At 36.5% G+C, this 13622-nt stretch overlaps 1 protein-coding gene across 1 annotated transcript; it reads right to left on the bottom strand.

Annotated features, from left to right (window-relative positions):
• On the bottom strand, positions 1431-3079 carry LOC109206515 (zinc-finger homeodomain protein 8-like). Its single transcript, XM_019369337.1, has one exon. The coding sequence runs from the start codon at positions 2798-2800 to the stop codon at positions 1724-1726; it is 1077 nt and encodes a 358-aa protein (XP_019224882.1). The 5' UTR covers positions 2801-3079; the 3' UTR covers positions 1431-1723.

Here is a 13622-nt window from a genome sequence, read left to right as displayed (position 1 = left end):
CGCACATAAATATTAAAGAGAGCAACAGGAAGGATAAGATCAATTATGTTTTACTAGAAATTTTAAGCTAAGGAGAATTAAGAAACTTTTATTAAGGAGCGATTTTTCCTTTTGTACATGGATCAGAATGCAAATCCATGATTATTTGATCGAAAGTAGTTCGAATCTCCAACATAAAAGAAAAAGAAGATTTTCCTAATTTTGCCTTACATCGGTTGAAGAGACACGTAATAAACTTATTACGTGATGTTTAGGGAAAGAAAAGTACTGTTATTGCATACAGCTTTTCTATATGCAAGTAATCAATCATGATTTCCGCTTGAAAAAGTAAACAGACAATCATGTGTCTGAATAGTAGTAAATGATAATGCTTATGTAATCCAGACCAGACAGCTATATACCCAACCCTACAACTAAATTAATGAAAAGCCTGAACGACCCTTCAACCCATACTTTTAGGTTGTTGAATCTCAATCACTCTAATAATTATTCGTTAGACTTTATCAAGCCAAAAACAAACAAAAAATTTCCCTTTCAACAAAATAAAGATTACTGCATTCATTAGAGATCAAGAACGATATCAAACCACCCACTTAGAGCCACAAGAGGTAATGACACGACACTAATCTTTCGTCACCTTTTAATAATTACTTATTTTCATTCGACTGCTTCCCTTAAAAGGAAAGTCATACCTTTAGGCGTTAAGTCACAACTAAACAAAGTTTGATTTTCTTCTTAACAATGATTAGACTTTGTTAATGGATAACGTTATCTTTTAATTTTTCTAAAGAGAGCCAACCAAACCATACTTTACCCGTAACCCAAAATTGCTTAGAAATTTAACTTCGATATCATCATGCATGGAGATTACGCCTATTAAATTCCTACCACAAAAGTATTCTGCACATTTAAGTAATCAAGTGGTTAAATGAGGAAATTTTCACCTTTTTCGATGACCCTAAATTTTTTTCTGCTTTCGAAAAAGAAAACTAAGCGAGATATCCTATCTTTGTCAGGATTAACATGTCATGGTGACCTAACACAAAATAGACATCACACAATTTAATTAATAGAAAAGAAAAGGTCTAAAAATATCTAAAATAATCAAACACTAATCACGGACTTATAAGTATTGTTAATTTAATAAAAAGAACAAAATAGAATATAAAGTAAAGCAACCTACTGCAAGCGCATTAAAATAATATTCGTAACCGCCCCATTGCATGTATGCCACTTTGTGCTTCTTTATCTCAGACAAGAATCAAAATAAACACCACCCCCCCCCAAAGACCCCCCACCTCGAACCCGTCGCACCACTCAAGCTTTCTTCTCTGTTTAATTTTCCATGGTTATAGGTGCTAAATACGTGCAAAAGTGTAAGAATTTGAAGCAAACTATTACACGCAGAAAAAATATAACTAGAAATTATGAAGCCCAAATTAGTAAAGGTAAAACACTTATGTCAATCAACAAAGACATAATTAGTGTAGTTTACAGTGGGCATGAAGGAAAAGGAAATAAACAAATTAAATTGCTCATTGGAACAATATCTCTCCATCGTTATCATCATCAAGTTCTTAACGCTAATTTTTACGAACAGAGGAAAGAAAAAACTAATAGGAGTAACATAAACTAATAGTAGCAGCCTGAAATTTCCTTTGCTTCTCATTCTAGAACTAATACTTAACATAAGCCTTATTTTATCCACCAATTAATTCGAAGATTAAGATGAAGAAGAAGATCCATTAGTGGTAACACCATGAACACTAACACTATCGTTGTTATGAAGTTGGTGGGTATGGTCTTTGTCATTGTCATTGCTGCTTTGATGGTGAAGATGTAACTCAGAAGCAATAGTGTCAGTGTTATTTCTACTAATAAAACCAAAACCGTTAGCATTATTACCATTGAGGTTGTTGGTGGAAGCGACGGCGTTAACAGCGGCAGCGGCGGTGGCTTGATCTTTCTTGCACTTGTTATTGTGCATCCATACCTTAAGAACCCCTTTTTCAACTCCGATTTTGCTGCAGAAGTCGTTAATCAGCTCTTCATCTCGTTTCTGTATTTTCCACTCAACTTTCTCGGCGAATTCCAGCATTCTCTCCTTCTGATCTTGCGTGAATTTAGTTCTGAATCGCTTTCTCCCACTCCCATTAGGGTTTGTTAAATGAACAGATGACATTGGGTTTGAAGATGGGGAAATTAGCGGATTATTCTCAGCAGGTGGGCCAGACAATCCAGCACTGAGAGCAAGGAGCATGTGGGGTGCAGAGGCGGGGTAATAAGCAGAGGAGATCGGAGGTGGAGATGGGGAATTAGGGCTACTGTGGCCTCCACTTCCACCATGATGCGGCGGCGGTGGTGGAGGAGGGTGGTGGCGATGGTGAGGTTGGTACTCTAACGCCGGAATAGGGTTCTGATTCGGGAGTACTGGCTCTTCCGGCTCGCGGCGGTGAAAATTGCGGTGACAGCCACAAGCAGCGCATTTAAGCGAAGTAGGGTCCACCGGATTAGCAGTGGGAGAGGGCATAAATTCCCCACAACCGTCAACGGCGTGACCACCTAAGCTGGCAGCGTGATTTTTCAAACATTCCTTGTAAGTAACAACCACCGCGTGGTGGTGGTGGTTGTTGTTAAAACCATGGTGGTGGGGAAGATGAAGAGAATTATGGCGTTTGAGGACACCGTTGCTAAAAGAAATGGGCTTAGCGGGTTGGATCCGAATTGGGGTTTCGGGTTCAGCTTCAGTGCTTTTGACAGTAGCGGCTATGGCAGTGGTTGTGTTGCTGCTTATGTCCATTTCTCAAACATCTAGTTAGCTTTAGTGCTTTTGCATATTTCTTGAGATTTAAGAGTTGAATATTGTTGTTAGACTTTGGTCTAAAATTTCATGCAAAAAGGAAGAAGGATAGTAGTAGAGCTTTTTGTAGAGAGAATAATGAGAAAGAGATGAAAAAAGGAAGGAAAGTTTTGTGTTTAGTGTTTTGTGTTTTGTATTTTTGGTTATGGGTTGATGAAGATGATGATGACTGTAGATAATGTAAGAATCTATAGGTTTGTGGTCGTCCTTGTTAACCACTTGTGTATATTTTGACCTTGGTTCTAATCTAATCTATGGTTAACCTGCAGCTGCTGCTATTGACCCCACCCCCACTTGCTCGTTAAGACGTTATGTCATGTGTGTAATAAATACCATTTCCCCCTAAATATACCTTTGTCGCCTTTAAATCTTGGAAACTACTTCACCAATCTTCTTGCTTAAGCTGAAATGAAGTGAAATGATTGTTACTATAATATATAACTAGTTGCTTTGGTGCAATAATTTTCATATATTCAGACTCTATATTTGAAAAAAATGATCTAATTTATGTTTGGTTTAGCGCTGAATAAATTAGCTCACGTTTGGCCAGAGATCTGGCTTTATTTTTTTTAAAACATTGTTTGTTTATGAAATATGTTATGTTTTACGAAAAGTTTTCAAAAACTGATTTATGACAGTTTTTGCTTTCACTAACAAAACTTCAAATTTTCAAATAAAATATATGTTTAGACACTTTATGAAATATGTTATGTTTTACGAAAAGTTTTCAAAAACTGATTTATGACAGTTTTTGCTTTCACTAACAAAACTTCAAATTTCAAATAAAATACATGTTTAGACACAATTTTAACTTTCAAAAATTATTTTTTAACACAACTTCAATTTTTTTTTCAAATTTCAACAGAAACTATGTCAAACGCTTGCTAAGTGTAATCTACCTAATTAAGATAAATGAGAAGTTATAAGCAAATTTAGACGGAGGAAATATACTGCATGCATTACCTCACTGTTTAATCATACAAGCTGGACCTTCCATTGACTTTGATACAGAAAACCTACAACTAGCTATCAGTATTGTTTTGACTAAGCTGATAGTAGTACTCATTCCTTTGATTTCCTCTGTTTTTTTTTTTTTTGGGGGGGGGGGGGGGGGGGGGTGTATTTTTTCCGTGGAGGAAAGGGAGAAGTCGGCAGTAAACCAAATAATTTACCTTAAGATTGTTGGTTAGAACAAAGTCTGAAATGTCATTAATGGTCAGATAGCATTGGACCCCTGAAAGGTGTTACATTCCGTCAATTAATCTTTTCAATAGGTGGCACTGTCCTTCAGAATTGACCAGATTAATGGTGCTACTTCCGTTTAAATAACCAGCTTATTCCTTAATTGATTTAGATCATCAGAGATTGTGTGGATCATTTAATTTCCCCGTTGGTTAACCAGCTAGTCCCAATCTAGATTTTGACTAATAGTAGGAGATTATGTTTGAAAAGATAGAAATATTTTCTTGCGATTTAAGTACTATAGTATATTTTGATCATAGAAATGACTAAAGCAGGGGTTGCAGGTCTAATGCATTTACTGAACCCACCCTTATTTTGTCAAAGTTGCCAGTTGGAGAAGCAGAGCATGACATGAAGATAGCTTGTTCCATCTCCAAACATCACCACCAAAGGACATAGCTAGCATTTCCACATAGATTTGGCTAAAAAAAGTTTTAAAATTTTTTGAAATTGTATTGTAAAATTGTTTTTAGACATTGAAATTGTACTTGGACATATATTAAAAGTTAAATTTTTGCGAATGAAACAAAATATTTCCACCCAAAACTAACCCTAATCAGTTTTGAAACTTGAAATTTTTTCTTCAATTTTGTTTCAAGAACTAATCAAATTTTATGAATAAATAATTTTTTTGGGGGAAAAAGTAAAAAAGAAATCTATGTTATTACTGGAAGCAAGACGTTTATTAGCATCGTAAGTTTGCCATATCATCGAATTAAAAGCATTCTTGTCATCTAGACAGGTTATATGGTGAAATGGTATAAAAAATTTATCTCTGATTTTGAAATCTTAAAATTAGATCTTCCTAAGTAAATAAAAAATGTTAGTGGACGTTTTGGACATAAGTATTGTAAAATTTTGGGGAAAAAGTAAAAATAAATTTTTAGTGAAAACAATATGTGAAAATTAGGTTGTGTTTGGACATGAGTACAATTTGGAGCGAAAATTTTAAAAATTACCTTTTTGGAGTTTTTTATATTTTCAAAAAATTTCAAAATTTAACTTTAAGTGAAATTTAAAATTTTCATGGACAAACACTAAATCCGAAAAAAGTAAAAAAAAATCGAAAAAAAATGAAAAAAATTATTATGGCCAAACGGGCCCTTAAACTTTACTGTAGTGAAGTTTTAGGTGGACTCAAATTAATGGAATCAATAGATTTGACGTTTAAAGAAAAAAATTGCATTTTTGTCGTAAAAATTGCCGGGGCGCTCTATTTGGTCGCCCTCATTTAACCTATACCTATTTTCTTAAAAAGTTTTAACTTGTACCCACTTTTTAAACAATTTCAGCCCCCTTTCTCCTCCCCCTTCTCCTTCTTCTTCTTCTTCTTCTTCTTCTTCTTCTTCTTCTTCTTTCTTCTGCTGCTGTTGGTGCTGCTATGAAACTTCAGTTCATGGGATGATTGTCATAACTATGTTTATCAGATTATTTAAAAATAAATTATAAATAATTACGTAAGTTAGTAGACAATAATTTGTGAATATTTTCACGTACGGGAAGTTTAAGGTCACATTTAGTGATTCTTTTCATGATAATTCTGTTCTTTTCACGTTTATTGTTTCCAAAATTTATGATTTAGATATTGTTGGCAATCTGATTATTTATCTAGTATGTTAGAAAGCTTTTTCAAAAAATTCAGCTTATATAGTGCTGAAGTTTTTACAAATGAACTAAATAACTTCAGCATCTTCTGCTGAAGTTTTTAAAAAAGCTTTATGACAAAACTAATGAATCCAGGACAAAAAAAACTTCAGCTTATTTAGTGCTGAAGTTTTTATAAATGAACTAAATAACTTCAGCATCTTCTGCTGAAGTTTTTGAAAAAGCTTAATGACAAAACTAATGAATCCAGAACAAAAAAAATTCAGCTTATTTAGTGCTGAAATTCAGCTACTATGCTTAAGTTCAGCAATTATAAACAAAACCTTCAGCAAATAGAGAACAAAATTTCAGCTACTATGCTTAAGTTCAGCAATTACAAACAAAAACTTTAGCACAGCTGGTTTAGCAATTTTTGCTAATTCAGGCCCGTCTACTAGAATGCTGAAGTTTTGCGTGATTGTCTTTGCTACTTCAGCCCCGTATGCTGAAGTTATGCGAAAAAGTAGGTACGCTTGCAATTTTTTTTAGAAAACGGGCACAAATTAAAACGTGATCCAAAAAGCGGGTATAGATGCAAATGCCCCATTTTTGTCAGGGGTTGAATAGTGGAACAGGACGTTTGTCCGAGAAAGAAACAATATTTTAAAACTCATACGACAACGTTTAGTTGCAATGCTGTAGGAACAGACAGAGAGTACAAGCCAAGCTTACGTAACAGAAACGTACATGCCTCAACCTTAGCCTTTTTGCTTTTGGTGTTTAGTGCATGTAACACGAGTACTTACCTATTAAATAAACTCAATTAATTCCTCTAAAGCATGCTCAAATTCTAGCCACGTGTACTTAACTTTGCTTTGCGGCGACACGTGGACGTACTTGTTTAACGTAAAAACCTGCCACGTACAAATTTACATCTTTCGCTCAAAAGCACAAGTATGATTACGTATTTACCTTCCAATATCATATATGAAACCTTATTACCCTCAATGTTTAAGGTTTGTGTTAATTATATTTCAGCATACCAAATTACCATTTATATTACCATAATTTAAATTAGGAATATAATTAAGGGTGCATTTATATTAGGCGCTAATTTAGGACCGTATCTTCCCACATTTACCTTTACCCGTCTCTCCTCCCCCCCCCCCCTTTTGGTAGATGGACAGTAGCATCAATAATCTTCAGATTAGTTCTCATTTACTTCCCCAAAAACCTTAACTTAGCGACTGTATCTTCAGATTAGTTCTTATTTACCAATTCTCTATTTACATGTACAAAACATCAATGTATCGTTATTTTCATTGACCTCTTTTTTTTTTTTTTTTTTTTGGGCAGTGGCTGAAGGTTACTGGTTAATACAGTCGATTGAAACTCGAAAAAGAAGAAGAAGACATATTTCCAGAAATTGTAGATAAATTGTAGAAAAATTAAAAAAATTGTAGATAAATTGTAGACTGTTTTTTGCAGAAGATTTTGTAGAAGCTTTAGTCGTTTTGGATTTGTGAAAACATAAAATAATGCATCTACAATCAGAATACAAATAATCTACAAGATATCTACAAAATGGATACATTGGATTTTAATATCCCAATTCCCATTTCAATTGTAGCATAATTGGCATTTTCGACATAATTGTAGAAGATTTGTAGAAGTTTTAGTCTTCCCAATCTACAATTTATCTACAATTCTACAATTTAACTACAATTTATCTACAATTTCTGGAAATATGTCTTCTTCTTCTTCTTCTTCTTCTTCGAGTTTCAATCTGAAATTCAGTCAAAACCAAGTCTAATCTTCACCAAAACCCCTCAAAATTGAGATATAAACTCCTAAACATNTGAACACGGTGTTTATTGGAGGATTTCTAGTTGTTGTGAATAACATGTGAACGGTAATAGGATCATTTGATTCCTGGAGCATTGGCTCGAATTGTGATACGAATATTGGAAGTATACGAAATGACTTGATTCTTTGGAGCGTTGGCTCAAAATAGTAAAGTGAATTATAAGATAAGGAAAGTAAGAAAGAGAAAGCGTTGTTGATTATTCCCTTGTCGGGACGTTTGGTTGAACTTGTTGGATTCTTTCCCTTGCCGGGATGGTTGTCAAATATTTGCTTATTTTATGCCCCTTAATTGTGACTGTTGTTTGGGAAGTTAGACTGTTAAATGATATTGAGGATCGGGTTGCGCGCCGCAACAATGATGTTGAGGATCGGGTTGCGCGCCGCAACAATAATATATGAGGATCGGATTGCGCGCCGCAACAATGATATATGATAAGTGATATGGGTCGGGTTGCACGCCGCAACAATGATATTGTGGAGCGGGTTGCACGCCGCAACAATGGTAATTATGGAGCGGGTTGCACGCCGCAACAATTATTGAGGCTATGTGTTTATATTTGAGTATTGATTCCTTGTTCACTGTGAACCTAAGTTGCTTTAGTTGTTACTCTGGATTATTGTTATTATTGTAACTCCCCATAGAATGTTTCCCCTCCCATGTTGGTAATTGCTTTGTATTCGATTTCCGCTGTATATCTATAACTGCACAGGTTTATGTGGTGTCCAGTCTAGCCTCGTCACTACTTCGCCGGGGTTAGGCTAGACACTTACCAGCACATGGGGTCGGTTGTGCTGATGCTACACTTCTGTGCATTTTTGCACAGGTCCAGGTTTTGAGGAACAACAGCAGTAGTAGTTCGGAAGCAGGCGATTCATATTCACAAGACTGAGGTAGCTTTGAAGGTGTCCGCAGGCCCGGCGTCTCTTCTCATTGTTTTCTTTTAGACTGTTGCCTCATTTTTTTCGAGACAGACAACTGTTATATTTCTTTCAGACCTTTGTATCTAGTTTATTCTTAGTGGTTCGTGAGTAATGTGACACCAAATCTTGGGTAGAGGTCTTTTTTGACTATTCCGCGTTTTAAATTCATCATTTTAAGACAGACTTCCGCTATTGTTCTTATTAGACTTTATGTTCTATATTGATGTTATAAACTGTTAAAGATAATTGCTAGTGATGGAAAGGTAATTAAGTTGGCTTGCCTAGCTACCACGAGTAGGCGTCATCACGACTCTGATGGTGGGAAATTCGGGTCGTGACATTTATACAACATTGTACGCATATATACATACTTATACATATTTATACAATATTGTATAAGTTTGTATAAACACTACATATACAAGTTTAGACCAGAAAACACCTTCTGTCCATCACCACATTACAGTTTTCGGTGGTTGCTGGTGTTGAATTTTTCCGGCGAGGTTTTGGCATTCAAATCTGGGCTTCACCAGTAGCAAAGGATGATACAAAAAACTAAGAGAAATAAGAAAATATGAGACGAGGTCGCCGGAGATGCTCTTTTAGGCAAGATCTGATAGTTTTTGGACTGATATGGCAAATTTTATTGTGGTTCCTTAACCTTTTTTTGTCAATTAACTCAAAAATCTAAATCTAATTGACATAGAATGGGAGGATTATCATGAGTGTGTACAAAAAAAATCTGTAATTTTTAGGGAGAAGGAAGAGAGAGGCGAGTGAAGAGAGATTGAGTGTGCTGGGAAAGAAGAAAAGAAAAAAACCCTAGAAGTAATGGGCTAAGAACTAAAAAGTTTCTTTCAAAATATATACAACCTGGGCCAAACCGGGTAAAGGCTTCAAACATGGGCCATTTTTAATTGGGTTGCTGTGCCAAGTGATTAAAAGCGTAATTCTTTGAATTTTAATGGGATTTTTACCTTCCTATACCATATATGAAACCTTATTACCCTCAATGTTTAAGGTTTGTGTTAATTACATTTCAGCATACCAAATTACCATTTATATACCATAATTCAAATTAGGGATATAGTTAAGGGTGCATTTATATTAGGCGCAAATTTAGGACCGTATCTTCCCACATTTACCTTTACCCGTCTCCTCCCCCCCCCCCCACCCCCTTTTGGAGATGGACAGTAGCATCAATAATCTTCAGATTAGTTCTCATTTACTTCCCCAAAAACCTTAACTTAGCGACCGTATCTTCAGATTAGTTCTTATTTACCAATTCTCTATTTACACGTACAAAACATCAATGTATCGTTATTTTCATTGACCTCTTTTTTTTTTTTTTTTTTTTTTTTTTTTTTTTTAGGCACTACTGAAGGTTACTGGTTAACACAGTCGATTGAAACTCGAAGAAGAAGAAGAAGAAGAAGACATATTTCCAGAAATTGCAGATAAATTATAGATAAATTGTAGAAAAATTAAAAAAAATTATAGATAAATTGTAGACTGTTTTTTGCAGAAGATTTTGTAGAAGCTTTAGTCGTTTTGGATTTGTGAAAACATAAAATAATGCATCTACAATCAGAATACAAATAATCTACAATTTATCTACAAAATATCTACAAAATGGATACATTGAATTTTAATATCCCAATTCCCATTTCAATTGTAGCATAATTGGCATTTTTAACATAATTGTAGAAGATTTGTAGAAGTTTTAGTCTTCCCAATCTACAATTTATCTACAATTCTACAATTTAACTACAATTTATCTACAATTTCTGGAAATATGTGTTCTTCTTCTTTTTCTTCGAGTTTCAATCTAAAATTCAGTCAAAACCAAGTCTAATCTTCACCAAAACCTCTCAAAATTGAGATATAAACTCCTAAACATATTCCGAATTATTTACAACAACATCCAATCCAAACAAATAATGATTTTTGAAAACCCAATTTGAATTCAAAGCTTTCAAGCTTTTTAATGGCTATCAATGGTGGAAAATATATGGAAGAACAGATGAAGATGAAGATGAAGAACAGAAATCTCCTTTCCGTTTCAATATTCTTCTCCTAAATCTGTTCAGAATATTCACGCCAAATCTGTTCAGAATATTCTTCTCCTAAAATTTAGCACGCATAAATAAGAAGATACAACTGCTATTAATTAGCTTTTAATGATTGGTATAAAAACTGTAGAAATAATGTGAACTGAACGGGTAATTTAGAAATTATGCACATTTTTAGTAATAAAATTTCATATATGGTATAAATAAGAAAAAATCTCTTAAAATTAATTGTCAGCTTGTCACTTCTTTTAGGGCTTAACAACCTATTATAGGGAAGAGAATAATAAATCCAAAGGAGAGGTGCGGTGGAGTAGCACACAATTTTTCTGTACGTAATAGTTTTTTGTTATTTAAAATTTTCTCGGTATGTGCACCCAAATGTTGAAACAGTTGATGTGCACTGAATACGGTGTTAAATTAAGTTTATTTTAGAGCTTTTTCAGGTGAGATTGACAAACAATTTTTTTGTTTTAATATTATTATTGAATTTTACACAAATGATGTGAAACTTTTTCTTTGAACGTGGAAAATTATTTACCCTAAAATCCGAGTAACAATTAAACTTTTATTGTGTTTTAAAGATATGCGGTTTAATTCAATACTAATTGATAAACAAAGAATCAAATGTATAAATTAAAGAGTAAAGTAAGTCAAACCAGTGCGTAAGCAAGTCTCGACCTCGAGCTATGACAGCCTCGAGGTAGATTAGTCAAAACAATAAAATAATAAGGCAATTCAGATGAAAAGTAAGCAAGAAAGTGATGTATCTATATTCTCTTGTCAATGATACAAATGATTGGGATCCCCTTTATATAGTAGGGGAATCCTAAATAAGGTATACTCCTAATTATAGTAGGGAAACTTATTATACAGCTGTCTAACCGCCTAGTAAGAATCTGTTCCAAAATTCACGCAGTGATCTTAGGGCTGTTGCGGGAATCTCGCTCTTTCTGTTATGAAACCATAACGATATTATCTCGAGGTTGGTCATGCTTAGCATTGGTGTTTATCGAGCACTTCGATCTTCGAGACTCGTACTCTGCCATCGGGCTCGAGCCCCGTCCATATTGAACTTGTTCTCGAAGCGACCCCTCGAGCCTACAAAATCGGACATACCTCATTTCGTCCGTATACAAATAGTCCCCGCGTTTCTTAGAGTAAGATGATAAGAAACGATTTGATCCTCGATCCTCCGATGCCTCGATCATGATGTCAATCCCATGACGTCAGCGACAGAAGTGATTGAAGGATCGCGTCCGCATAGTTCCCAAGGCCATTAATTAAAGGCGACTGATGGTCGGCCATTAGCTTCCTCAAACCATTGAAGCGTCCACTATAAATAGGCCATTCTCTCAATTTTTACAATCTTTACAAACACTTTCTCAAATCTTTACAAGCTTCTCCATTTTCTTTGAGTCTATCCTTCCCTTCAATTTGTGCTTGTTACAACTTCAACTTCCTCTCTTCTCTTGAATTCCACCACAGTGATGGCTAAAACATCTAAAACTGTCCCTCAGAAAGAAAAGGTCTCCTCATCATCGCGGTCGGCCAGTGGTAGAACGACGGTGGAACCTCGTATCGAGGAGTGCATTCTTGGGCCATGCGAGCTATCTTTTGATTTCAAAGTCGATAGGCCTGCATCAGTTCCAGGCCGATGTGAGCCCATGTCCCGATACATCTGCTCGATATCTGAAGACGATCTCGAGCAGGTGAAAAAGGACTTCAATTGGAGGATAAGGAAGTGGTGATTCCTTCCCCTGAGGAGGACATCACTACTCATGTGGAAGGGTACTTAAGTGTGTATACTTATCCTTTCACACGGGGTCCCGTAGACCCAGTCATATTCGTTTTCTGTCATTAATATCAGCTGACCCTTGGTCAGATCTACCCTTCTTTCTGGCGCATTGTCAATTTGCTCAGGTATTTTTCGAGCAAGGTCAAGGGGATGTCTTTTATCCTCGACTATCTGATCAAGTTATACAGCCCTCGCCTCTATCGAGGTGGGTTGATAAAGCTCCAGCTTCGGTCCACGAAGGCATTGTTCTCGAGTATTGATGAGGACAGGGACCGATGGTGGATGGGCCGGTTCGTCCGAATCAAGACCTCCGACATAATTCCTGCTGAAAGAATGCCATTTCCCCGAGGAATGGAACATGAAACGTAAGTATAACTCCATCGATGATGCTCAGTATTTTGCTTTCTTTATTCTTCTTCGATCTAATTTCTTTTTGATGATGCAGCTTCCCCTTGGTTTCCTGGTGTGATTCCGGACCTCGCAGGTTGGGTTCGACAACTGGCCTCCACTTCTTCACATGCTGAATGCTGTTGGCGCGATTTGGCCAGGGGTCGGTGGGAAGCTAAAAACCATGGTGAGTTCCTTTGTTCGAGTGTTGATGTTTCTCTGTAAAATACTTACTTTCCCCTACAATTGTTGATGTTTCTCTGTAAAATACTTACTTTTCCTTTATGCACGCCTCGGAGACACTGTTGTTATGAGGCCGCCTCCGCCAGGAGAAGAGGAAATCCCGAAGCCAACCAAAGAGAAGAAGAGAAAAAGGGCTCCGCCACCAAGTACCTCGAAGCCTAGGAAAAATAGGGCTCGAAAGCCTAGGGCCGATCCTGTAGCCCTATCTGCTGACGTGGTCCAACAACTTCGGGATGACGAAGAAGAATGAGAGGATGCCGACTGCTTGCTGGTAACTCGGAAGAGGGGAAGCACTAAACGCTCAAAGGCCGCTGAACCGGCAGTGGCTGATACGGTTAAATCTCGAACCAAAGAAATCTCGGAGGGGAGCTCGAGCAGAGTCCCCGGGCCATCGGGTGATAAAATTGCACCTCGTCGTGAAGAACGTCTGGCGGGTGAGCCCGAAGGGCCTGATTCCGAGGCCCCTCAAAGGGAAGAGAATGTCTCAAGTGACTCACTTGGGGTAATTAGCATAGATGAACTGCATCCTGGCACTATGTTCTCTAAAGGTCAGTTCCAAGATGCCCATGCCATGATGACTCCCGACGTGGGGACGACCCATAAAGGGTATGATATTTTCCAGGAGTGTTTTGCGGGGGTCGAAGATGGCCCC

Source organism: Nicotiana attenuata, chromosome 2 (assembly GCF_001879085.1).
Source record: "Nicotiana attenuata strain UT chromosome 2, NIATTr2, whole genome shotgun sequence".
In the NCBI taxonomy this organism is placed as follows: Eukaryota; Viridiplantae; Streptophyta; class Magnoliopsida; order Solanales; family Solanaceae; genus Nicotiana; species Nicotiana attenuata.
This window is presented reverse-complemented; position numbering and strand designations above follow the sequence as displayed.